This window comes from Columba livia, chromosome 3, assembly GCF_036013475.1.
Source record: "Columba livia isolate bColLiv1 breed racing homer chromosome 3, bColLiv1.pat.W.v2, whole genome shotgun sequence".
In the NCBI taxonomy this organism is placed as follows: Eukaryota; Metazoa; Chordata; class Aves; order Columbiformes; family Columbidae; genus Columba; species Columba livia.
In genome coordinates, this window is record NC_088604.1 from 21,401,286 (window position 1) to 21,428,191 (window position 26,906).

The 26,906-nt window shown below is 41.4% G+C and overlaps 2 protein-coding genes across 4 annotated transcripts in view; both read left to right on the forward strand.

Moving 5' to 3' along the window:
* Nucleotides 1-11,035: 11,035 nt before the first annotated feature.
* Nucleotides 11,036-26,906, forward strand: part of SH3YL1 (SH3 and SYLF domain containing 1) — an 82,222-nt gene continuing 66,351 nt past the window's right edge. Inside the window, exon 1 of the mRNA XM_065056007.1 lies at nt 11,036-11,040. The gene's annotated coding sequence lies outside the window, so the exon portion shown is untranslated. The remainder of the gene's footprint in view (nt 11,041-26,906) is intronic.
* ALKAL2 (ALK and LTK ligand 2) lies at nt 12,354-25,815 on the forward strand. 3 transcript variants are annotated; one of them, XM_065056011.1, is made up of 6 exons: nt 12,354-12,614; nt 13,551-13,882; nt 16,420-16,473; nt 16,586-16,666; nt 18,994-19,060; nt 25,139-25,815. In XM_065056011.1, exons 2-5 carry the CDS (start codon nt 13,624-13,626, stop codon nt 19,056-19,058), a joined length of 459 nt encoding a protein of 152 aa, XP_064912083.1. In that variant the 5' UTR covers nt 12,354-12,614; nt 13,551-13,623; the 3' UTR covers nt 19,059-19,060; nt 25,139-25,815. The 3 variants fall into 3 exon arrangements, with proteins under 3 accessions (XP_064912083.1, XP_064912082.1, XP_064912084.1); XM_065056010.1 differs by lacking the exon at nt 12,354-12,614 and adding an exon at nt 12,700-12,950; XM_065056012.1 differs by lacking the exon at nt 12,354-12,614 and adding an exon at nt 12,935-13,105.

Here is a 26,906-nt window from a genome sequence, read left to right on the forward strand (position 1 = left end):
AACACACTGTTGTGGTTTAACCCAGCAGGCAACTAAACACCACACACAGCCATTTGCTCACCCCTCTCCTCACAGTGACAGTGGGGGAGAGAATCAGGAAAAGGTAAACTTCATGGGTTAAGATAAAGGCAGTTTAAGAGAGCAGAAAGGCAAATAACAATAATAACAGAATACATAAAACAAGTGATGCACAATGCAAACACTCACCACCTCTCAACTGATACCCAACCAGTTCCAACCAGTGGTTCCCCTGACCACCTTCTCCCTAAAGACATACTAAGCGTGATGTCACATGGTATGGAATACCCCTTTGGCTAGTTTGGGTCGGCTGTCCTGGATGTGCCCCCTCCCAGCTTTTTGTGCACCTGGCATGGTGTGAGAAGCTCAAAAGTCCTTGACTACTTAGCAACAACTGAAATATCAGTATTTTATTAACATTTTTCTCATTCTAAATCCAAACCAAAGCACTATATCAGCTACTATGAAGCAAGTTAACTCTATCCCAGCTGGAACCAGGACATAGAGCTGAAGAGCAAAGCATAGTCATCTACAGTATTATAATGAGGGTCATACATCATAACTGTCAGAGGTGTTTAGCTTAGAGTAGAGTTAATTCTGCTTCCAATTAAGGTTTCTTAACAGAAACTGCTGATTTTTTTTTTTTTTTTTTTTTTTTTTTTTAATACAGATATTACAAGATCTTCAGGAATAGTTGGAGGTCTGGAGCCATCAAACAGATGTTTATTTCTGAAGCAGCTATGATCATCAAATTATATAAGAAATAAAGTTGTTTTTCAGAAACTCAAAATAGGTTTTATTGCATGTGATGGGATCCTGGGCTACTACTAAGCAAATGGTTTGGTCTGGAGACAGCCTACTCTAATTCCAGTACATACACTCCAAAAGAATAGTCATCAGCTCAGAGATCAATCTACTTTCTGTGTAAAATTTAAATTATTTTTGCCATATATTTTGCTTAACATTAAACATACCTATACTGAGTTTCATCTGCCATTACAGAGCACATTTGGTCTTTCATGAACAACTCAGTGTCAATAAACACTATCATATTTTCCAGGGAATGCCTCATTTATTAATATGCTGGAAACCATCAGTCTTAGCACAAGTCCCTGAAAGGCTCTACTGATAATCTTCTTGCACTGCAATAATTTGGTCCTTACTCCAATTTGCATTTTCTCTATTCTGGGCAATTATTTACCTATGTAATGACTTTCAGTACTTATTCAGAGGATGCCTTAGTTATGTAGGAAGCTTTTAAAACAGTTCATTGACAGTGTCAGCCAGATTTCCCTGATGCCAACTCCTCCAAAAAAGCAGAATGGATTTCTTTCCTTTACAAAGCTTGTCTTAATAATATTGGAACACAATGATAGGTAGCTAAAACCACGTGAACTGTAGGAAAGCTAACAACAATGGAAAAAAATCCATTTGTGCACACCTAAGACTCAGGAATTCTAATGCACTAAAAAGAAATGAATCATAGCAATGAAACGGGCCTTTTAACTAGACATGAATTGTTAAATTATTAATAGTGCAGAAAAGGAACATTTATTCAATTAATACTTTTGTTCTGTCTTTAGATGGAAGCCAGATAAGATACATGGATCACATAGGAATAAAGGAAAGATTCTTAATTCACTAGTAACTCAAAAAGATATTGGACAACATCAAAAACTGATAAGCATCTTACAGGCACGTAAGGTGTTTCCAGTAACACTTAATTGTCTGCTGAGGAAATATCCGCTCTCCTGATTTTAATTTTATTTATTTATTACAGTGACAATGAAACTGTAGAAGACTGAAAACACTGATTATTTTTTTTTTTTTGTCACCATTCAGGATGAGGAAATGGAGTGAAGGGATTATAAATGATTAGTCTGATTCCAGTCAGAGGTAAACTAATATAAAAAGATTTTAAAATCAATAAATAAAAAATTAAAATATAGGATTCCAGCTAGTCTCAGTCAACATAGATTTTACAAAAATAGATTTTGTCAAACAAGATGGGATGGATTATTTTTTTAGACAATAGATTTTTTGTTGACAAAAGTAACCACACAGATAACATATTGTTAAGGAGTCAGAGAGGTGCTACTAATATAATAGCTCAACACCATCCTGTAGCAAAATGACAGAATGAATTGGCACTTGCATTTACTAACAAGAGATATACAACTGTAAATCCAGATAGAGCACTGGTGAGACCGTTACTGGCGTGCTATTAACTCTTTTGATGTTTCCTTTTACAAAAGGATCTTGGAGAAAAAAAAGTAGAAGGACCCCAAAAAAGAACACACAAGTTAAGGGATGTAGAAAGCGTCAAAAGAAAAATTCCAGTATCAACCGGAAAAAGACTGGCAGTCAGGTGTTCTTGCCCTGAATAACAGGAAAATCTGTTAAAATGAACAAGTAAACACAACAACTTATCTCTGTTATCTTTCATTAAACTATGCTTAATCCACTGATGTCTGAATAGTTAATTGGAGCTGACTTCATTAAAAATTTTGTAGAGACATAAGGTATATGGATACTTCATCAACTGAGAGAACCAGAACCAAGGTTAATGTGGTTCTATGGAGTTAAATAACACCTGAGTTTGAACTTCTGTATGTATTCCTTTGGGCAAGAAAGAACCATGACATTTCCCTTTCATGGCAACAAAAACATACCTGTTTTCCACATTATCTGGAGCAACTAATCGGAGCATCCTTTTATCCTGTACACATACATGACCAATATTGGAATAACATTTCTCTTCCAAAGTATGCTACGGAAAACTGCCAGATCCATTTGCCATTCTCCTGGGATACATTGCTAACAGATAGCTGTTTTGCTGTCAGGGACATCTCCCTTTGAATGTAGGCTAATGAGATGAAAATATTTATTTTTACCATGAACATCATAAACAGAATTTTTTCTGACATTTATACCTCACTGTTCAGTACATAACTGCTTGCCTACACAAGCACTGGCTTGTTGAACACAGCAAGGTTGCTCCATTAATTTCTATTCCTTCACCCAGTTTCTCAGACTGAGAACTTCCTAATACATGACAAGAGCTAGTAAGATGTTTTCAAACCTGGCAATAGTTCATTAGAGGAGCACTCCTTTGTTAAAAACAAAGTTCTGCAGAAATATTTTACTTTCTATCAAACCACAAACATAGCTCCCTAGTAGGTTGCACCAAAGAGATTGCTTCAGTCAGGCAACTGGGGATTTAACAGACTGAAGAGCCAACCTCAAGATCAAGTTTCTTGGCACAGTCAGGAGTTACGGGACATCACAGAGCCAAGAACATAGTAGTCTTGGGAAATCTAGGTAGATCAAAGCTTTAAAGACCCTGGAAGGACATTCAAGACTCGATTCGTTAGACATCCTGTTTCACATGTTCCCTGTGCTAGTCCTAATTCTGGAGAACTCCCAAGAGTGCTCCCACTTCTCAATTAGCTGGGTACACCATTTAATTTTGGAAAAATCATAGAATATTCTGTGATTTCCTGAAATTCTTTTAATATTTATTTTCTACTGTCAATGTTTTTGATGTTTTTTTTATTTGTTCTATTTGATTTGTCTCAAATCAAAGGCAAGATATTTTGAAATGTTGGACTTCTACCGAGAATGGAAGCTCCAGATTTCATCTAGTTCCTAATCACTACTACTAGATTTCATCTAGTTCCTAATCACTACTACTACAGTTAAACCCTTTTTCCTTTCCGTATTGTCCTCTTACTCTTCTAACAAGTAAGGAATGGACAAAGAAAAGGAGACAAATAGCTCTGTCTGAAACAAGGTGGGGTTTTATTTCCTCTGAATCCTGTGTTTTTAAATAGAATAACTGCAGAGGTCACAGCTGCATTGGGCAACACTGACCAGGAAATGTTCTCACTCTATGACAGGCTCTAACAGAAAAATCTGATTGCAATTTCTGACTTAACTGAAACTACCAAAGTGATATTTTCACTAAACTCACACTGCAGAATAAGTAAGATGATGGGCGTAAAAAGCCATATCTATGTGCAGGACTTGATGGCCACTTGATGGCCATCTGCATTCCTTCAGTTATAGAGACAAATTCTTTAGTATATCAGAACAAAATGTTCCCATATTTGCATACAAGAGAAATAACTTCTCAGTTGAATATTTTAATGAGAAATTAACATTTTAGGACAGAAACCTTTCCCTTGTGGCATCTGTCACTGAATCATCATAAAAATGCATGAAGGTTTCCCCAGATTACTATGCCAACTTGAAAAGGTGAAAACAATTGCACTGCTCCTGTTATCCAGGCTAAGCTCAATGTAAAATCTAAATGAATAACATAAATAGTGAATCGTCAGTTAGATTTTTATCTTTTATGATAAAAAATAGGTACTAATTCAGCAATATAAGGTCTCGTCATAGCTGTGTGTTTGTTTTGTTTTGTTTTCAGTTAGCTCTTAGAGTGAAAACTGTAGAAAAGGCTTTTACAACATGATTTCTTAATATGACACTTCAACACCAACAGTAAAATAATCCATAAAAATTGATTGGTCCCACTTTGTAATGAATGTCAGATCCAAGTAAATTTTCAGTTTCAGAACCACTTGGCATCAAGGTTCTGTGAGACAAACTTGGACAAACCTGACATTTTAGCTTAGAATAAGAAAAAAAAAAAATGAAAAACATGAAAATACTACTAACAAACAATGCCTCAAATGAATAGAATGTTTTCACTGGTCTCAAAAGGGTATTATTCTGTTATGTGTGAAATTTTTTCCATTTAAAAATGGACCAGTAATTTTGGGGGGAAAAAAAAGGTCAGGAAAGAGGCTGAAGAGTGCAGTCACAGCATCAAAATATTCAGTAAGTATGTTATAGCTAATATATATATAGCTATACATATAACGTAAAGTCATTTTCTGTCTCAGGAGAAAGACCAGCTTGTAAAGGCCACATAAAATTATTTTTTTACCTTTTCTTTTCCTTTGAGCTAAACCTAAAGATATGGACAATTTTGGTCCATTGCCATACAAGATCTAAAAAATATATTTTTATTTTGTTCTGTAACTAAGTTGGTATCACTGTAATTCTGCCCAATTTCCATTGATTCTTTGCTGCCTCCAGTGGAAGCTGTGTACAGCTGCCTGACTAAAGACACGAAACAATTTTTTAAACTGATTTCAAGTTCTGAAGCTGCTTTTTGAAGCCGTTGCGGTTCCCAGATTCCAGTGCTTATTTTATTCCAGTCTGGGCTGTGATGCAAAAAAGTTCCTGTCTGTTGAAAGACCCCAAAGGGGTGGCTGGTTTGCAGCTGCCTTTATCCCTTGAAACATGGGTGGGACCCACAGGTTGTGCCTGTACCAGAAGATAAAACTAAATGCTGCCAGGGAGGGTTCCTGGCACTGGAACTCAGCCATCGATACCGTTAAATTGTTAGAGCAGTTCCTGGCACTGGAACCCAGCCATCGATACCGTTAAATTGTTAGAGCAGTCCCTGGCAGGTGGTTAGTCTGTGACAACTCTCCTGATTGATTCCTGGGTACTGTTGGGAAGCAAGGCATTCCAGGCAGCATTCCTAATGAGTAGTTTGCGTAAGGCTGTCTTCTCACAGGCTGTGAGAAGGACGGACAGAACGGATGTGGCCCATCCTGCGCCAGCTGGCTTAAGTGCCACAGACTTTATCAATGGTCTTGAGCACATTCTGTTTACTCCTCCAGAAGTAACCCGTGCATGCCAGATCCTGGACTTCCAACAGTTTATCTGACTCAGGATGTTTTCTCTCCTCTAAAGGACAGCAAACGTCCATAGAAGAAGAGACAACATTCACAACCCTGGACTAGCGGATGATTTTTTTATATTACTTCAAGTGCAGAATCAAGAAGGGCTAAGAGTTGAAACCCGAAATCTATAGACTGCTCTTATTAGTCTTCTCCTGATGATGAGTAACTTTCTGCATTTACCCTGAAAGGCATCTTATTTCATTATGAAGTTGGTCACAAGGCTGTCTGGATACAGCTGGGATTGCAAGGCTGGTTTTCAGAAGGAGAGAACCACTGGTCAACAGTAAGCACACATACAGTAGGCTTACAGCTGCACAGGAGGCATAGTACTGCTTATGGCCTGAAAGAGAGTTTCTTAAAATGGGATTAACCCCCCCCCCCCCAATCCCTTAGCTGCTTTTGTAGGCACACTATCTCCAAAGAGTATACTTGCCTACAAGCATTCTGTAAACCCTGATCTTGCTGTCAGGCCCGCTCTGCATCTGATCTATAAGAAGTCATCCAGCTGTCAAACAGACCATCACAGGGCCCGACCATGGAACAGGCAGCATGGTTGCCTACTGATGACTCACGGAAGGAAAAAAGTACCTCTGCTTTTTAAAGTTCTCAATGCTTGTGCACAGCATTCAGATGCTGATAGCGAGTCATATGGGATATCCTTGTGTTGCCTAAGATGGCATTTGATTTTCAGCATAAATTTTTTACGTGGTGCAAACACATTGTGAGATAACATTCTCAAATTTAGTCTATACTATCAAAACATGTTATAATTTATCAGCAATGGCTCTAAAAAACACATGTGATCCACTTGTCTCCTCAAGCTAAGAATCATGGTTGGGAATGAAAGAGGACACTACTCTAACTCTAAAACTACTGAGTTCTTATGTGTGTTGAAGCCATCCTCTTTCCTTTGTCACAGAGATCAGAGCAGGCCAGAAAATGTAATGCACTCTATCAGCTAATGAGACGTCAGCTAGGGCTTTTACTTGTCTTAATTTGATGTGGAAAGACAGTCTTTCCAGCTGTACCTATAATAACTCCAAGTGGACAGATAGGAGTCAACAGTGAACACACATGTAGCAGTCTCAGAACTGCTTACAGCCTGAAAGATAGTTTCTTAGACTTGGATTAACCAACCACCCTCCCTTAAGCTGCTTAAAATTCAGGGATCTGGTCTCTGCTAGTTCCCTCCTGTAAGCAACAGTCTACAGTCAAAAGACGTTTGGCTCGCTTCTTTGCGGCATTTATCTTTACTGTGCAAAATAAAGTATCTCTGAAAACCAAAATATGGACTAATTCAGAGGAGCAGTCTCTAGAGATTTCAGTGAATGCACTGAATACCATGAAAGGCAACTTAAAAAATCAAGACTGTTCTAATAAGATTTAATTTCTTCCTGCTAGTTCAGTAGCATTTCCACAGTAGTGCTGCATTGGTGCAGCACTGTAAAGCTGATTGAAGGCAATTCTTAAACTGGTTCAATAACTGATGTATTGGCTGCCTTTAGCCTTGAATTTATACATTGGGAAACGTTTTAGCTAGAAATTTGGTTTGGGTTATTTGTTGTTGGGTTTTTTTCAACTTTCTGCCAAACATCAAGCTGGCCCTGTCTGTAATAGTGATAAAACATTTGGGAACTGCATCTAAGTTCTTCACTTTTGTTTGCAGCAATGATTGATGGTATTTTAATCCTGTTGGCATCTGCATCAGGTAGGAAGTGGGGAAAATCCTTAAAATGCTCAATTGGCTTTAATACCCCTAACATCTGTTGAAGTTTTTATTCTAGTTATATATGTTCTCTGGCTGATTTCAGTGCTACAGGAATTCTTAATGCCTCATCTTTACTCTCCCCAGCAGCTGTCATTGGGCATTGCCTCTGAGAGTTGAAGGCTCACAGAAATGACTGAGCCAGGTGCATAAATATTATTTTATACTTATGTACAATACATTATATTGAAAACATATTCTGCATTTTCATAACTTAGAGAAGAGATTTTGGAAAGCATCATCTATTGGACGCAATGTATATATTTTTCTGTGTATATTTAAAAAGTAACTATCATACATGTAGATTCCGTGTGTGTGGTCGATATTTGGGAAGTCCAGTTGCCACAACAGCCAACTGATACCCGCTCAATTAACCCAACAGAATTGCCAGCCCTTCTCATTCCATCATATTTATCTCTAGCAGGATTGCTGTGTAACTTGAAAACTGAATATTGCATTTCTTTTGTGAGGAGTGAAAAGTCTGTTTTTTAAACCAACATTGCAACTTGACTTTTAAAAATTTTTATAAGTTTTTGTGATATTTAAGGAAAAAAAAAAGATAAAAATATTGTTTTGGGGTTCTAAGGTCAATAAAGAGCAACACAAGAAGCATTTTTATAGTTTAGTCACATGAGTGTCCACTGAAATTTTCTCCTAAGCATACACTAAGTTCATATATTGGTTATGAGCTTGATTTAAACAATCACTCTGCTTTGCAATCACTTCAGAAGATGTTGCACTTGCTTTTATTAAATATAGATAGGAACTCTTATGTCTGTTATAATCAGCTGAAACAAGAGCATGCTTGAAACTGTAGGGCTCTTAGCATGAAAATTTCACCAGTCTTAGAAAACAGGACTGAAGAGAACACATTTTCTTGTTTTCAAGTACACCCCATAAGTAAAAGAAGTCAAGATATCTTTCCTTTACTGTCTTAGCATGGCATAATAAAATGGAATTGGTGAAAACAGTGACGAATGTGTGTTATTTAACAAAGCTAGAAATTCAGCCTGGCATTTGTTTTGAATCCCAAATGTAGTACTTCTGTTTCATAACCACCAAGAAAATGTGGAACAGCACACTGGCTAAAACTATCCAGCAAATACTGCATTTGATCTTCTCATTCATGTATGCTTACTTCACAAGGTCCTTAGACCGAGGATCATGATCTTTACTTCAAAGATAGGGCATTTTTAATAACATTGTAGATTGATCTATTTGTAGATTTTGATTGCAGAAGTGTTCAGTAATGTCCTGTAAAAATAAGACAAAAAATGTTTTCAATGAAATCTCTCCCCCCAGGACAAGCCAAAACACTCTCTGGATAGCATTACCTCTATGATCTGTTATCCCAGGTTCATGTTGTTTTATGACACTGGGTTTTGAATCTACCTCTCCGCCTTCTTTCAAGGAATGCAAGCAGGTTTTGTCCTGGCTGGGAAGGTGTGTTCACCTTTCATCTCTGCCTGAAGGGACACAAGCTTATATCTTGTAAATCCCAGAAGAATGCTTTCTTCGTCATCCTGGATGCTTAGTGTTGACAAGAGTCAGGCACTTTCCAGTACTCAGGGGAGCAGTCCAAGGACCTGTGAGCTGTCATGGCCGACAGTGCATCTACTCACTTTAGAAGCTTCAGGAGTCAGGCTAAGGGTGGTTGGAAGTCTCAAGGACTGAAGTTTTGGCAATATATGTGCAGAGTAGGAGCCTGGTAGCATTTAGGTGGTTAGCATCTAAGTGGTTAACTCAGATGGAGCCCCAAGAAAATGTATTTAAGAGAATGTAACCTGTTGGATCATTAAATTATCATCCTGAATCTACCAGTGTAAATTTCAATTAAGTACACCAAAGTCATAGGAGCCACTTCACATCTTTGTACAATTCAGTGTGTAAACACACCAGAAGAGACCCTCGCCTCAGTTTCTGCATGTATAAAAAGGCAACAGGCTATTTATCTACCTATCTCATATCTCAGTTAATATGTCCACTGCACTTTGAGTCTACATCTATACTAGTTAATTTAAAGGAAATATTGCTGAGCATTGGAACGAAATTGTCTATGACATTAATCTGTCCTTGGTGTGTCTTTGGCCCATGCCAGTTATCCCATTCCCATGGTGGAGTTACTTCATAAGAGGGATTAATACAGAGCTTTTGATAATGTCCACTGCCTCTTCAGAAGGAAGAAAGCTACATAAACCATATTATTCAACAACTCACAGATCACTCCATGCCAACTGGTCTCTGTGCCAGACATGTCTGGGTACATCTGACTTCCTAGGAAAGGTGCAGGCTGGTGTTCCTGAGTTGAACTGGTATGAATTCAAAACACAGGCTGCTCCTTCCTTATGGGTTGGTGACCAAAAATTACACAGAAATTGTAGCTGTAAGCTACGGGGGAATCCATCCAGGTGTTTAGTTGACTTCCTGAACACCTCTTCCAGTTCTGCAGCTGTATTTATCTTTTCCAAAAGAGATTAGTTTGGGTGAAGGACTACTTGAAATGTAATCATAGAAACAGAACACCAGACTATATACTACCTGACTCGTTTTCCACCCTCCCTGTTTCCATTAGGTGACTCTAATGTGTCAATATTTGGCATGACTAACTTGTAAATATAGCCATACCAAGATCTGTCATGCAAAGGGACATTCTCTCTCACTGTTGAACTGCTCGTTCCATTTATTTTTCTTACTGAGTCTTACAGTGACTGGGAACAAACCACGAAGCTAAAGAGGAGGAAGGATTCTGGACTCCTGACAAAGAGTTCTTGCTCAGTCTTGCCCCTGGGTGTCTTTCTTCATCATCCTGTGTATTTTTCCCTTTTTTTTCTTTTTTCAGTAACTTAATTCTGTTAGCATGGGCTTCTTTGTAGCAATAGACATGCATGCCATTTATTTCACAGAATCACAGAATGTTAGGGATTGGAAGAGACCTTGAAAGGTCATCTAGTCCAATCCCCCTGCTGGAGCAGGAACACCTAGATGAGGTTACACAGGAATGTGTCCAGGCAGGTTTTGAATGTCTCGAGAGTAGGAGACTCCACAACCCCCCTGGGCAGCCTGTTCCAGTGTCTGTCACCCTCACTGGGAAGAAGTTTCTTCTCAAATTTAAGTGGAACCTCTTGTGTTCCAGTATGAACCCATTACCCCTTGTCTTACCATTTGTTGTCACCAAGAAGAGCCTGGCTCCATCCTCGTGACACTCACCCTTTATGTATTTGTAAACATTAATAAGGTCACCCCGTCTCCTCTTCTCCAAGCTAGAGACCCAGCTCTCTCAGCCTTTCCTTGTTGTTAAGGAAAGGTAAATCAGATAACGTAGGTAAAAACAATGAAGCCGTAGTTAGGGAACACGGGGATGCGCAGGGAGCGCTGTGGAACAGAAATCGTCGTTTTTTCCCTCAATCTGACAGCCGAATGAGGCCCACCCGCACAGCGCCCCCTGCCGGCTCCCCGCACGCCGGGAACTGCAGCTCCCCCGAGGGGCGGCGAGGAGCGATCGTTAAGGGCCGCCCGACGGTCCCTCGCGCTGGGGTAACGGGTCCCGTGTGGCGGCCGCGCCCCTCAGCGCCGCCTTGCGGCGGACGGCGGCAGCGCCGGGCCGGCGCTGGGCAGAGCCCGCTGGGGGTCGCTGTTGCCGCTGCCCGCATAGGGCCCGGCAGCGCGCGCTACCTGTCCGCCGCTGGGTGGGCAGTGGAGGGGTGGCCCTGCCCCGGTACCGGCCGCGCCCCCGGGCCCGCAGCCGCTGCCCCCGGGGCAGGCGGAGCCCGAGCGCCTCCCGCGCCATGCACGGCGCCTTTCGGGGCTCGGGAAGTGCGCTCGCCACGCGGCCCGGCTCCCTATTTGCCCGTTGCAGCTGCCAAGGGAGAGGTTTATCCACACAATCAAAGTAAACAGAAAAGTTCAGCCGGATCGTGTTTCACGTTCGAGGGGCTCCGCGGGGAGCGCAGCGGCGGATTCGGGCTGAGTTCGTTTATTCTGGGGAGGTGTGTGGGGAGGTGGCTCTCGCAGGGAAGCACAACGCTTGCAGGACACTGTCCCCCCCTCGCCCTCCAACACCGCTCCCTCCTCCCCCACGACAGCACCTCCCCTTCTCTCGGGCTGTCACCTCTTCTGAGGGAGCGGGTGGCACTGCGTCCTCCTCCTCCTCACCCCATCCGGCCCCGCCGGGAGCGCTTCCAGGCAGCGCTCCGCCGAGCGCCCAGGAAGCCGCCTCGCCACTCGGGACTGCCCTTGCCAAGAATCGGCGAGAAAGGCGACACGCCCGCCTCTTCCACCCAGACCCCGCTCCAGCCAACTCTCCGCGGGCTTCCCGGTCAGCGGGAGCAGAAAATAGCCTTCCTCTTCCCCGGCGGTTCGCCGCCGCCCCAACGCCTCCCCTTCCCCGCCGCAGCCAGGCCCGGAGTTCCCGGTAAACAGGCGGCTTCCCCGCCCGCCCCCGCCACGCGGACCCGGCGGGGGACGGCGGGGAGCGGGGCGGCTGCGGCCGCGGGGCCGGGGACCCGCCTGACGGGGAGCTGCGCCAAGGCCATCAATATTTCAGAAGCTCCTCAGCGCGTTTCTAATTAAAGGTTCGGGCGAGGCGCGCCCCCCCCGTCCCCATCTTCCCGCCGCCGCCCCCTCCCACTCCACACACACACACTTGGGACCGTCTCTTTACGTCGGAGAGAGGCGAAGCAGTGACTGAGCCCTGCCCGGGAGAGCCGAGCCAGGGGGAGGGACGGGGGGACCGGGGCGGGAGGTAAGGGAGGGCGGGAAGGGGGGGGCTTGTGCAAGCAGCGACGCTCCCGAGGTTGCCAAGTGGACTTTTATTGTTTTCCACCCACTTCCAAGTCGATACTATCTGCCGTCTCATGTCCATCCTATAGCCTATATAAGCGGCTGCGCTGGGGCTGGCGGCGATGGAGTAGTCTGTGGATACGGCGGCAGCGCAGGGACGGGAGGGGGGCGGGCGGGCCAGCCGCGGAAAACTTGGACTCCCCGCCGTTCGTGGGCTGCTGCCGTCCGGGGAGAGGCGGGGGAGCGGCTCCCGGGGGGAAGATACCTCGGCTTCTGGGACGGAGACACAGGTAAAGCAGCCGCGAAGCCTCCTTCCTCCCCGTCTCTCTCCCCACGCCCCCACCTCTCCCGCCCCGCTGAGCCGAAGCGCTGCGTGCGGCGAGGCCGGCGGCACTGCGGGGACACGCCGGTGACAGCCCGCGGGGGGGAAGCGGGCGCCGCCGGACGCCCGCCAAATTTGGCAGGAGAGAGCCGCCAGAGGGAGCGGGGGACAGGCGTGTGCGCGGGCCGGCCGCCCCCGGCGGCCAGCGGAGGGGACATTTAGCCGTCCGAAGGCGAGCGGACGCGGAGATGAGGCAGCGCTCCGCGCCGCGGCTGGCTGCCGCTCCCTGCTACTCCCTGTGGAGGTGCCCGTGGCCGCCTGCGTCCCTTCCCCGAGCTGGGAGGGAAAAATAGAGACAGGGAACGCTGGCGTTGCCGTCCCTGCCCCCGGACGGCTGCCCTCAGCCGCTCACTGCCCGTCCCGGCGCGGAGCCTCGCAGCGAACGGGGTGGGGGGCGGGGTGAGTGCCCGCTTGGTGCGCAGCTGGCCTGGCTCTCCGGTAAAAAACTTGGGGCAAAGTTGTCCTCCTCGCCTGCGCTCCGCGGGCGGGGCGGTACGCGGCGCTGGCCCGTCGCGCTCGGGGTTCTGCTCCGCCAGGCGCAGGGCGAGGGGGTCCCGCCGAGGCACCCGCGCCTCGCCCCGCCTGCCCGCGGGGCCTCCATGGGCACAGGCGGGCGGGCGCTGGGGCGGCTCCCCCCGCGGGGCGGTGCGGCGGAGAGGGGCGCTCCCTCGGCCGCCCCCAAAGCTCCCCGCATGCCGGGTCCCGCCGCGGGGCTGCCGGAGCGGGCGGGGCTCCCGCGTGGTGCAACCTGCGAAGCGGTCTCGGGGCTTTCCTCCTGTAATGTTTCCGATTTCACCCCAGTGAGCCTCCCCACCTCCGACCCACCGCCGTGTTTCTGTTCCAGTGAAATAGGAGGCCTCCCACAGCAGCGGATCCGTCCTTCTCACCTGCTTGTGCACCCTTCGGGTCAGACTGCAATGAGTGGACTGAGGTCTCCTGGACTGCTGGGGCTGGTGCTCTTAATGCTCTCAGCAGGATATTGCAAAGAGAAGACTGACTCCGCAGATTTGAAGGACAGGCAAAGTCTCTTAAATCTCATCATGGAGATCATTCAGGAACTGAAAAGGTACCACCTGGAGAAGGACAGTGGGGTGCAGTACTTCTCCAAGCACGACTATAACTTGGATCGAAGGGAAGTGACTGACTACGGAGGATACCAGGATGAGCAGAGAGTTGGTAAGTCACAGTGCATGACTTAGAAGATCTTTGTGGTTTGTTTTTTTTTTTTTCTATAAGGTGCCTTGGTGAATCAGACATCACATCAGGTTACTAATTTTATATCAAGAATTCACCACTCAAAATACCCACAGATTCCCTTTGGTATCAGAAACTGCCATGGCAAATTTGGAGTAGAAAAACTCCATCCACATCTCAGAGCCTCTTACTGTGTGGATAATGTACTTGACTGAAAGTCCAGCTTCCTGTGTGTTGGCTTTGAACAAAACCTATTAATAAGGGAAAAGACTGAAATGGGCGGAGATCAAAGAAATCAGGGATGAAAATGCTCTTTTTTTCTTTTTTTTTTTTTTTTCTGGGAGCTTACCACTTTCTGAAATGTGCTTGGTTTAAGTGTTTTTAGGAAATGACCATAGCAAGAATTCCCCTGCAGAACTACAGTATGTCCTTACAGATCTCACATGCAGAAGTTTTTCCCACAGCTCAGCTTCATTAAACTTTTTGCCCCGCTTGTTGGTCCCTTTTGTACTCCAGAGGTAGCACTTTAGAAATAGCAGGGATGTGAAACACAGAACTCCTCTGTCACTGTACACGCTGTGACTACTTTGGGACACCCCTGCAGTCCTGCTCCTTTGCCTGGCTCTTCCCCAGCCTCCAGTGGAAGCCCCGGCTGGTTTGTGGGACATGCAGGCTCGCACGGAGCAGCCCGGAAGCAGTTGTACCAAGGTGCACGCTGATGCACAGTTACTGCTCAGTTTCATGATGCACTTCTGTGCATCCAGTTGAAAGTTGATTTGGCTTCTCCTGCTGCCATGTCTAGTTTACTGTTCACTGTCACTCCCAAACCCCTACAGCATTACTGCTGCTCATCGTACCCCTCCTACTGAAAGGGACTTTCTGAATATTTTCCAGCAGATGCCTACTCACCTTTTTGCAAACTGTCTTTCATTTTGCGAGTATGCTATTTATTTTGCCTTTATTGATCTCATAGAGCTTTGTTGTACCTTTTCTTCATTCTCACTCATATTCAGATGTCCTCATGATTTGCATTTGTTGGTGGTTGTCATGAAAATGTTACGTCTCCATCTGGATGATTAATGAATATACAAAGGAAGACAATTTTGTTCCACTTGAGATCAGCGCACTGAGAACATTTTGTTTTATAAATGTTGAAAAGTTAAGGAGGCCAGACTAAGCAGGGAACCCTGATCTGCATAACTATAAATCTCAGTGTGGAATGCGGGCATAGTTTTTGACCACCCTACATCAGCATATTTGTGTGAAACATCTGATTTGTGCTGAACAGTTACCTATGTAAAATAATAAGCCTATTTCAGAGCAGATTAGTTGGTAGTGGTGTCATCGACTCCTAAGCAGGACTTTTTCATTCTGTTATTATAATGGAGTTATTCCCAGCAACTCTGAAAAGGACCTACTGCTCAGAGTCTTTCATTTCAGTTTTGGCATCACTTTTCCAGTGAGCCTGTCCCATGGGAAATTTCTGAGTGAAGCATGTGTGTTTTTAATGTTCTTCATGACATAATTAGGTCAAATATGATAAAGTCAATTTTACTTACACTGACTAAAGTTAGAAGTAAATGAAGAATGACTTTCGAGAAGTGTCTAACCTCACAAGTGAATCAGATCTGGATGGAAATGCTCTCTGCTTTATATCTGATAAGAGGTGCCAGGGGAATGAAAAAGGCTGCTCAGGCATTTATGGCCAGATAAATAAAGCACCATGTAGTGTATAATACACAATCAGCACTAAGCTATCAGCATAGAGTTTGTGACGGAAAGCAATCAAAGATAGCTGTAAATCAGGAAGACACAAGCGAGGGTTAGGGCTAAAATGGATTTCAGTAAACCAGTTTCATTTTGCCATCTGCTGACACAGAACGCAAGGCGGTAAACCACAAACACAGGGAGCCAGAAGAGAGCAATTTGCTTGGGATCATTTCCTGTGAATTTTATTTACTGCTAGAGGGGGAGAAAAAAAGATTCCTGTAAGTAGATCAATCCAGTTTCATGATTACAGTAGGATGGTGCTTGTATAAAAATATGTGAAATACCCGTGACAGAAGAGTAGATACATTTGCATAAGAGAATTAGAAGACACAAAACCAAACCTGAATATATCTTTGGCTCTTAGCGTTAGCAGAACATGCCATTTCTGAGCAAGCATGAACTAAAATTTCTTGAAGAATTTAATTCTAGGTAAACTAATATAATTCATAGAGAGCTAAAATCTGACTCTTAGCTAATCATCATCGTTGCTAATGACTGCACACCTAACAGACATTAATTGTTTCATCGTCACAATGTGTCTCACTGTGCATTTTACAGTGGCTTCTTATGTAAAACAAATGCTTGCAATTTGGCCTGCTGTATGCAAAGGACTTCTGACCTCCGTGCATCTGTCAAGACGTAGTGGTGATGTTTGCTGGACAGAGTTAATTCCCTTTCCCCATGCTATGCTTGGCAAGTGTAGTTCCAGTGCAGCAAAGTGACTATTTTTTTTTTTGCCTAACCAACAGAAATAGTTCCCAGAGATCTGAGGATGAAAGACAAGTTCTTGAAGCATTTAACAGGTATGTTTCAAATTTGCATTGGTATCCTTCATTTCACGTGCATACCATAAACTGCATAACTCTTCCTGTGAGCTGTGCTGATTCCTAACTTATTTTTTAATTTCTATTTCAGGTCCACTCTACTTTAGCCCAAAATGTAGTAAACACTTTCATCGGCTTTATCACAATACAAGGGACTGCACTATCCCAGCATGTAAGTGACAAAACCAGAGACTTTCATAAAACAACAGCAAACTCCAAAATTTAATAGCTCAATGGGGTGCCAGTAGTGATATGTTGTTAGAATACATTCCTTGCAATGAAGAATTTTGAATGCTCTAAAATGTACTAAGTACATTTACACTTAGTATGCTTTACAGCATTGCTAGAGCAGGATTAGCATTGCAGTGAGGGAAATGAAAACACAACTTTTCATTGCAAATACACTGCACAGAGTGGCTGTAAACCCTGATTCCTTAGGTACTGCTGTAGATGCCTCTTTGGTGCCAAACCAAAGTGCTTGTTTTTCATAGGAACATGTGTCTCCCCTTGCAAACTTCGATTTAATTTCCAGTGCTGCAAATTCAAGATAGGATCAGAAATCCAGGTGGTGCTATTTCCTTTTCGTTGATTATTTATGTAGAACATATTTTATGGATGTTTTATATTTTGACTGTTCAGCTACCAGTCTACCAGTGATGTTGACAATGAATCTTCGCAACCCTTGTCTTTGGTGCATTATGAAAGTATAGCTTCCTAAGGCTTTCTAAAAAAATAAAGTACTGGTGGACACAAATAAGAAAGCGGATCTTATGGTATCTCATCAGTGTTGGCAGCACAGTGAATTAAAAACAATAAAATCAAACACGGACATTTATAAGGCAGTAGATGTGACTCCAGATTCATCCTGAGGTGGACCTGTTGAGTAAGCAGATGCTATTTTAGTGCAGCCTTTTCAGAGTGGAAGCACACTGTATTTTACTTGTCTGAGGTCAACCAGCTGGGTCAGTAACAGAGCTGTAAATAGAAACAGGAGTTACAGATTCCCAGTTTCAAGTATTAATAAATATATCAGCCCAATATATTTTAACAGCATATTTGGTAAGAATTTTAGACTTTTTGCCTATTTGTAACGCTTCAGATTAAGAGTACCTTGGAAAGATAAGGATTTCTAGATAATGGCTAAACAGATCATGTTCCGTTTACATGGATGGGGACAGAACTAGTCTGTTTTGAACAAGCACATGGTCATATTATTTTTCATAAGGATCACCTCACTAATGTAATTTGACTCAGTGCTAATTGAGTACTCCAAGCTGTGAAGCTAAAAATTGTTGGTGACATACCTCTCAAGGTAATGTATGGATAATGGAGGATAATTTGTATGAATGGCACTTATAGCATATCTATGCTGTGAGTTAGGGATTGTTAACATTGCATCTCTAGAAAATGTTAGATGTAGTTACACATTAATGAAATAATGCCTAATGAAAATTAACATCAGTCACTGGACTGGACTGACTAGAATCTCCTTAAAGTAACTTTCTTCTAGGAAAGTGAGGCCAACAACCTGCTTTAATTCTTTATGCACAGTACGATGTTACTTTTTGTTTATATCCTGATTTCAGGTAATATTGCTCATTCAATGTTGAAACTCAAACGCCAAACAACAAAGAAGCATCTATGGTGCCGTAACACAGTGGTAGCCAGTACAGATGCATTTTTTGGAATACCTTCTGGCACTTTGTACAGTCTCGTAACATTGACACCTAAAAAGTAATCTAGTCTGATGTCTGTCCATAACCAACTTACACAAAATTTGCTTTCAGATTGCCATGTAAAAGAAAAAAAAACATCTCTGGATTAATTTAGTTTTGTGTTGGTTCTGCCCTTTATTATGAATGCAACAGAATGCAGAAGGTACCTAAAATAAGAACTACTAACAACAGGACTGCTGTGGAAAAAAACAATTTTACTAGTTTTAAGATACAGTTATGAATGTGTTTGTATGATGTGATCACCTACTTTGGCAGGATGTAACATTCCTATGTCTAGGAGATGTTATTTGTCTAATTGAACAGTTTTTTCAGGAAGGAAATTTATTGCAGAGTTGCATTACTTGAATTCAAAGACTTGCTCACTGAGGGCTGGATTTCAAAGACAGATGAGCTCTGCTTATTCTTCCTCTAGAATGGAAATACTACAGCCACATGTTCAGATGGTTAAGCACAGACACAGATGTATAAATTTCCATACTTACATACACTTGGAGAGCCTCCAAGCACATTCATGCTGTTTGTTTATAGATAGTGTGTATGCAGAAATTGGTTGCGTAGAGTTATATGTGCCATCAGACAACACTCTTAGTTACAGAATTTTTACACGCTCCATTTCTAAGCATAAGTAGCTCATTGCTATACTGTTGCAAACTATGGTGTTCACTGAATTTATTACAATAATTTGCACACCACTACAACTTTTTATTTTTAAAAGCAAAATTGGTTGCTTTAGTAATCTATTTATGCTCTTTTTTCATGACAGACTATAAAAGATGTGCCAGGCTCCTCACTCGATTGGCAGTAAGCCCGATGTGCATGGAAGGATAAAGGTAAGCTTTTTGTAGCAGTAATGACACTCTACTGAACAGCAAAGCAGCGGATTTTGCGTTTCACACATGAAAATTCATGGGAGTGTCATAAAAATGTCCTTTGGGTAAAGTATTTCCCCTTTCAGAGTATGTGAAGTAACTGGCTTAATGTGACAAATCCTGGCGATAAATAAAGGGTACCCCCTACTGGAAGTCATTATAGGAAAGTCCATGTGCATCAGGTATGAATTCTTCGTAGCAGCATGCAGTAAGCAGAGAGTGAATTTGTTGTTACAGAACAAAACACAACAGCTGTAGCTTATTTTTCAAGAGCTGACTCAGTGCACAACTGGCGGTATTGGCAGCAGCAGCCCTTTTGTGTGTGCAGCTGTACATCTATGGTGTACATTTTGGTATGAGTTAATGTATACATAGCTATACACATGAAAGCTTTATAGATGCAGATAGGTTGCAGGTGCTTTTATAGTAATTCAATTAAAATGTATTATTAGTAGCACTGCTAAACTAACTTTAAGCTATTCAGATTTCTTGGGATATTCATTGTGTTCACCTCTCATGTCTGTGGGTTTATTTGCTCCCTTTTTACCTAAGATGTACCTCTAAATCCCACAAATACTTTGGGAATTTCACTATGCACCAAAATAAAAGCAAAAAACAAGCAAACAAATGCTGTCAAACCAAGATATTTTAACTCTGTGACAAAATACACATCATGTGGAGTCAGTGAGACAAAGCAATAAATGTTAAGCATCTTAGTTTATTTTTTTTAAAGCATTGACATTGTTTTATATGGCACTCTCACAAGCAAACTAGGGAAATGTGATCAAGATAAATGTAAAAATGGCTGAAAAAAATGCAAGTTATTAGTGCTTCACCGTCAAACTGCAAAAATATATTGAGCAGAGTCACACAGCTTCATTTTGGGTATGATATTGTTCAATATTTTAATTAATAACTTGGGTGAGAGAATACAGTATATTTATGGATGGCAGCAGTGTAGGAAAAGGAATCATGATAGAGTTAAAATTTTGAAATTGGAAATAATCTTGAGAAATGAGCTGAATAATCTAAAGCTGGGATAAAATTTCAAGGAAAGAGAAGAATTACGAAGTCATGCAGGAGTGATCAACTGCAGAAATGCATGGCAAGTTGTGAATAACTAGACAGGTCTGTAGAAGATGTAGGGGTTGTAGTGGATCACTGCACGTCTACCATGTCACACTTGAAAAAAAACCCACAACATACTGGAATCTATAAACATAAACATTGTTTATAAAACACCTGAAGTAATCACTGTTGCTGGAATATTGTATTTAATTAAGGACAAAGACACATGGGTACCTTAAGAGTCCAAAGTAGCGCAAAATGGATGACCAAAGACCTAGAAAACTTCATTTACAAGAAGAGCTAAAAATAATTTCGATTATTTAATCTAAAGAAAAGACAAGTGCAGGAAAACGTGATGGAGATATTCAATTTCATAAAAAGTGGCTACAAGCTATTTCTATCTAGTGTGAATAAACAAGACATAATGTGTTTAACTTTGCAAGGATTCTAGCTAGACATTAGAGAAGACTTTTCTAATGGCAAGGCAGAGGTAAGATACTAAATCATCAGATATAACTCAACATTCTGACTTTATGCTAAATTACTCTGCATTTCTTTAAGTATTTTCTGCCTGACTTCATAAAATAAACCTAAACTAGCCCAACTTCAATGCAGAATGTCCAGTAACTGTTACAATACTTGTTGTCTTAATTTGAAACATGCAGCCATGGAGCAGAATCTTATGCATACATTGTGTGTTCAGTGATGGAATCATTGTAACAACTGCATATAACATTAGGACAAATAAAAATTAGTAAATAGGTAAATCCTTTGATCTAACTAGAAGAAACGCCAGGGATTCAACCTGTCGATTGTAAAATCCAGAAACAATTTAGTTATTATATAATGATATTCACCTGAAAAAGATAGCTGAATGTTATTACCAGTACTAATAAGCAGATACATCAGAGAATTCTTTTTCTCCCTTGCCTTAGAGAGTTTAAATCTGTATCATTACATCCTCTCATGGAAACACAAACTCACGGTATGAAGGAACAGTAACTAAAGTGGTTCACCTCTCAAGATGGGATTCCAAGTCCATCTCATTCTGCCAAATAACTCCTTTGCCCAACTGGGAGGCATGTTTCAAAGTATCAAGCCTCCGCTTCTGTTATTCCACACAGACACAAATCCTTACTAGTATCAGCACTCTTGAGCAACTTCTGTCAGTAGGAAGAAAGGCTGTTCTCTGCCATGTGTGTCGTGAGATGTACAAGTGGCTCCATACATTTAAGCATCCTTCCTCCTCAGCTTTTCCACAGCATCAGTTCAATTTGTGTGGGTAAGACATCCCCTCTCACACAAAAGTACAATGCAGCCTATATTTGCTTTCGTCATTTCACAGACTGAGCTGTAGAAAATGGTTTTCTTTGTGTTTTTTCCACTTACCAAATGAGCCTTTTTCTTCACAAAGTGTATAGCTATCTGTAGTCCAAGCTGTTTGCAAGAAGTTGTAAAGTTTTGAACATCGTACCACTTATACTTAGCAAGACGAGAATTCAAAGCCGTTTCTTACTTAAGATGGCTCTCCAGTGTACAAAGAGTTTATTTAGGCAATAGGTAAACACTTCTGGTTCCTGCCATAAGGCTCTTAGTATCAGCTCTAAAGCTCAGATTAAATCCTGAATATTAGATAACAAGAATTTCTTCCATGATACTACTCCACAAAGGTCTAAATTCACAAGTAGAATTTGACTGTTTATATTAACATTCTTAATTATCGACACATACTTCCTCCTTCCTCCCCCCCAATTAGATTTCCTGTTTTACTTGGTAGCTGATTTTTGTTTCATTGGAGTCTTATGAATGGGCTGGGCTTTAGATGAATTTTTGCTTTTTGATACTTTGTCAGATTAGTGGTTTTGATCTATTTTTCAGATCCATAGACATCTGTCCATGTTTAGAGATCAATTTGGGGGTAAGAAAAAAAAAGGCTAGATTTGTTTTTTTATTTGTACTAAAAATGCATTTTGGACTATCATAGTTTTGAAGCACAAAAGACATTGAAACTCAGTGCTAAGATCAAACAAGAAAATAAGACATGAAAACAGGAACTATGCATCTCTTACACACCCAAGGGCTGTGTGATACACTGCACCTTATGGAGCATTCACCTTTTCTCATTTATCCTACACATACGTAACTGGGCTCCATCTTTTCTCTTTTTTTAGAGTGTATGTTCACATTTTGCCCACCCAAGAAAATAAGCACTGCAGGGCCCCACTAACAGCCTTTTTACTGGTTGAGATGCAGGAGTGAAGGCAGAGCAGCATTTCTGCATTACCACATTGCTCAGTAGTCCTTTTTTTCCAATCAGTAGCCTGGGCTGCGTTCCCTGGTCACCAGCAGCACCATCTCTGACTGGTTCTATTCTGCAACACCTTCTCCTTCTCATGTTTAACACAGCTATGCCGGAGTCCTGTCCTTGGTGCTCCTTTTTTTTTTGTCCTTCAGCCTTGTTTTCCTCCCAGTTTCGCAATAGTTCCCATACATACTCCATACTTGCTTTTCTCCACACCCCATGCACATACATCCAACAACTGTTACGTTGTCTGTATCTGCAGCAGGTAAGAAATGTCAGGAACAAGATTCCTGAAGTCTTCACCTGAAGTTCCCAATTCAGACTTTGTGGATTTCCCGTGGCAGATGGTGATGAATTTGGAAAAGAAAATCTTTGACAGCATTTGTCACAATCACTTTGGCTGCAGTCATACAGATTTTACTGTTTTTGTTTGAACAGGTGCCACACTGTTGGTGCCCTCCCTTTTCCACTGCCTGTTCTTTAAGCGTTTGCTAGAGACCGACACTGATCTCAGACTGTTATGCTTAAAAACCTCCTTGTACCATAAGCAGTATTTAAAGGACTAAGGACAACAGACGGATCAGTGCTAAAAACCTAGGGCCTTTACAAGGGTTTCTGAAAACGCTAGGGATTTCAAAAACTGCAATTTAGCTGAGCACTGGGAATCTAAAACCCACAGCTTTTGATCCAATATCCATACAAAAACAGCTACAGATGACAAATAGGCATCTTATCCAGTTCCAGTTTGTCACCCTTAGTGAGCTGCATATTCCTATTAGTATTAGTAATGAAAAACCTATTTATTAAATTGTCAGTTGTACCATAAACTGATCAGACCAAAAGCACGTTAATTTGTTTTTAAACATCACAGCCTAAACAGGGTATGGAAGAGGCACACAGAGGAAATAAGCTAGATGAAAAGGCAAGACAAGGAAAATGTATACCACTTTCCCTTCTAAGGAAGGATATTAAAAAAAAACAAGCTATTTGTCCTATCTGCAAAGCTAGAAAAAACAGATGACATGAAGCTTTTCTGTAACATTATTACATTTCCCAATGATTTTAAAAAACTACAAAGTTAAATGTTTAAATACTACTAACAAGTATTTCTTTAGGCACCATTAGCTTGATTTCCAGGGGATTATGTCAAGTCTGACTGATCTTCATAGAACGGTTTGGGTTGGAAGGGACATTAAAGCTCATCTAGTTCCAACCCTCCTGCCATGGGCAGGGACACCTTCCACTAGACCAGGGTTGCTCAAAGCCCCATCCAGCTTGGCCTTGAACACTTGAACACACAGAGTGTGCACAACTTTTCTGGACAGCCTGTTCCAGTGCCTCACCACCCTCACGGGGAAGAACTTCTTCCTTCTATAAAAGCTAAATCTACTCTTTTTCAGTTTAAAGCCATTAGTCCTTGTATCGCTACATACCCTTGTCAAAAGTCCCTCTCCAGCTTTTGACTTTGCATTTAAATGATTCTATTACAAATTATACTTAAGAGTAGAAAATGTAGAAACTCAACATATCAAGATAATTTAATTTACACTGATCATGGGACAGATTCATATTGTTTGTCTGAATATATGTAAGTTTTAACTGTGAAAAATGACATCAGCAGAACTCTAGTATCAGAGAACCCACTGTTTTTAATCTCCCACATGGACTTTTGTTGTCCATGAGACACACAAGCTTCAGCTCAATCTGTTCACCTGTGAGAGCAGCGTCTTTCACCCATGCAGCTCCTGTGGACTAGTAGGACATAGTGCATTTTTTACTTCAAAATAAGGGCATAAACAGGTTGTCTTAGAAACACATGAAACTAGGCAGACTTGCAGCATTCAATGGTCACCTGTCTAGAAAATGTGGTTGCAGCCAACTCAGAAGTTACTGGAGAGAGGACTGATTTCTGGATTTGTAAATAAGCAATGTAGAAACCTATAATTTTGTATGAATGATTTTGATACCAGTGTCACAGAAACAGCTTTGTTTTCATTCCAAGTACCGATCCTGGGAAGAGTTAATAGAATGGGCAGCAAGTTGAACCATTGCAACTCCTACTCAGTTTGTGTTGCCTCTGTGTTCCCAGGTCCCAGGGGCTATAGGAACGACCAGATTTCAGAAAGTTACTTCTAGTTGTTTCTTGTTTATGAGTCCAAGTTTCTTCACTAACGGACCCAATGAAATACCAACTCCTTCCTAGATCCTTCAAACCTTACTTCGGCAGATTTATATTAGTGGACATTGTATCAACAGCTTCCTGACACCAAGACATTGAGACAGAAATTTGCAATCTGTTAATACTGTCCTTGAGGTTTATTCACATTTTGATTTCACAGCTGCACTTGTAGAACAGGCTGAACATACCTCCGAGCACATTTTAAAAATAACTGTATTTTCCAAATCTGTCAACCTAAATTGAACCACCACAAAAAGGGACAACTTCCAAAATTTCAGCCTTGATGAACAAACAAAACACTAATTTAGCACTCAGGCTGACACAAACCAAACTGAGCTATATCAGAAATGTACAACTGGATTTCTTCAAAGATGCCACTGACTTCTTAAGTTTTATTTACTCTTTTCAATATGATAAATACATTGTTAAACACACGTATGCAAATATAAAATGATGAAACACAATTTTCTTCTTTCTTTTAATCCACCAGATGTTATCACCATGAAAAGAAACACCAAGAACCAAGAGAAGTGCCTTGGAAACCAACAGGGAAATATAACTTATTACCTTTATAACATATTCCATTGTGAACAAGAGATTTATTTTTGCAGATTGACAGACTACTTCCCATAATTCTTTTAACATGCATTTTGTATGTCGTCAACAGTTTGCAGATTGACATTCTTTACAGTAGCATAACTGCCAGTAGTACTTAATGCTCCATATTTAAAAACACACAACTGATGTGTAATGCTGCCAAAAATATGTAAACACAAATATTTCACCAAGAAGATTGTTGTTCTATTGCTTAATTCTACAATTTTAAGGAATGTTTGTTTGTATATCTAGAACTACTAAAAATCTGCTCCACAGTAGTTGTGGTCACTTGATATCCTTCACGCTTATGCAATTTTTTAAAAGTTTGGTTAAAACAGACTTGCATCGGGGTCACATTGTACCCTACGAGTACAAATTGCATGACAAACAGGAACGCAATTCCAAGTATACACATTTTTTTGGACAGTGGAGCATGGATTTTGTACACAAACACAAGCTGCCATTAATTTACTTTATATAATAAATGTATCAAACATTCCAGCGAACGTGCAATATGTAAATACTGTAAATAACAAGCATAAGTAATAAAGTGTTTGGTATTAAGTTGTCCTCAGTTTGCTTTCTGTGCATTGAATCCAGAATTTGATGAACCAGCTATCTTCTGGTAGCTACTATCACATATCCACACTTAAAACTCTTACCAGTAAGTTTGGTAGAGTAAGAAAGAAAAGTCCACCCACCTCAGAGCAGTCCAGCAATTTGGACATTCTCTGCGGATTTGTGAGGATGGACAGATCTCTGTGTTCCAGTCTCGCAAAACGCCCAGACCACAAGGCCACTCCAAGACTCTGTAGCATTTTAAACTAGAATCTTTATGACAAATGTTTGGTGGTTTTTGTTTGTTTTTCCTCAAAAAATCTGCAGTCTGTTAATGATACAGCAAGATTATATGATGAGTGTCCAATAAATCGTTTTAGTACCATGGAACTTTTGAGTTGGCGAGCACTTACTCAGGAAGCCTTGATACACATTTCCCTTTCTTCCTTAAATCAGATTTAAATCCAGTGGTCATAATAAAATGGCTCAAACAGAAAGAAAGTTATTGTATGTGATCTGTAGATGAACCTCAGGTACTGTTCTCTTAATAGTGGCATTGGGCTTTCACTGTATCTTCAATTCAAACACAAAATAACAAAACAAAACCAAACATGCTCCTACTTGCCTTGAGAAATATGAAAGCTAGGAGCTGGGATTCTTGAAATTCACACTTAAGAGCCTTCAGCATCTAGTTCTTTACAAGCAAAAAAGAAAAAAAAATGGCAGAAGTACAAAACCCCATCCTAGAACATGGCTGTATTTAGAAAGGAAGAAATACATATTTTGTCATTTCTTTCAGTGATCACTAAATGTTAAAGTTTTATTTCCCAACAGGAGTAATACATTCACACTAAAAACCTGGTAATTAATGGAATCTACTGCTGCAGGATTCACTTGGCTGCGCATGTGCAGCAAACACATGGCTGGAACTCTGTGCTTCTCTGTGGTTCCACTGACTGAAGTCAGGTCACAGCACATTACTTCGCATGGGAGTCTAAATTAGTATAAATCTTTATAGTAGGGCACCTGAAATCTGGGTGAATACAACTTTCTAGAAAATTTCCTTGTAAGAGAAAAATAGTAATTTATTTAATGACTTAAAA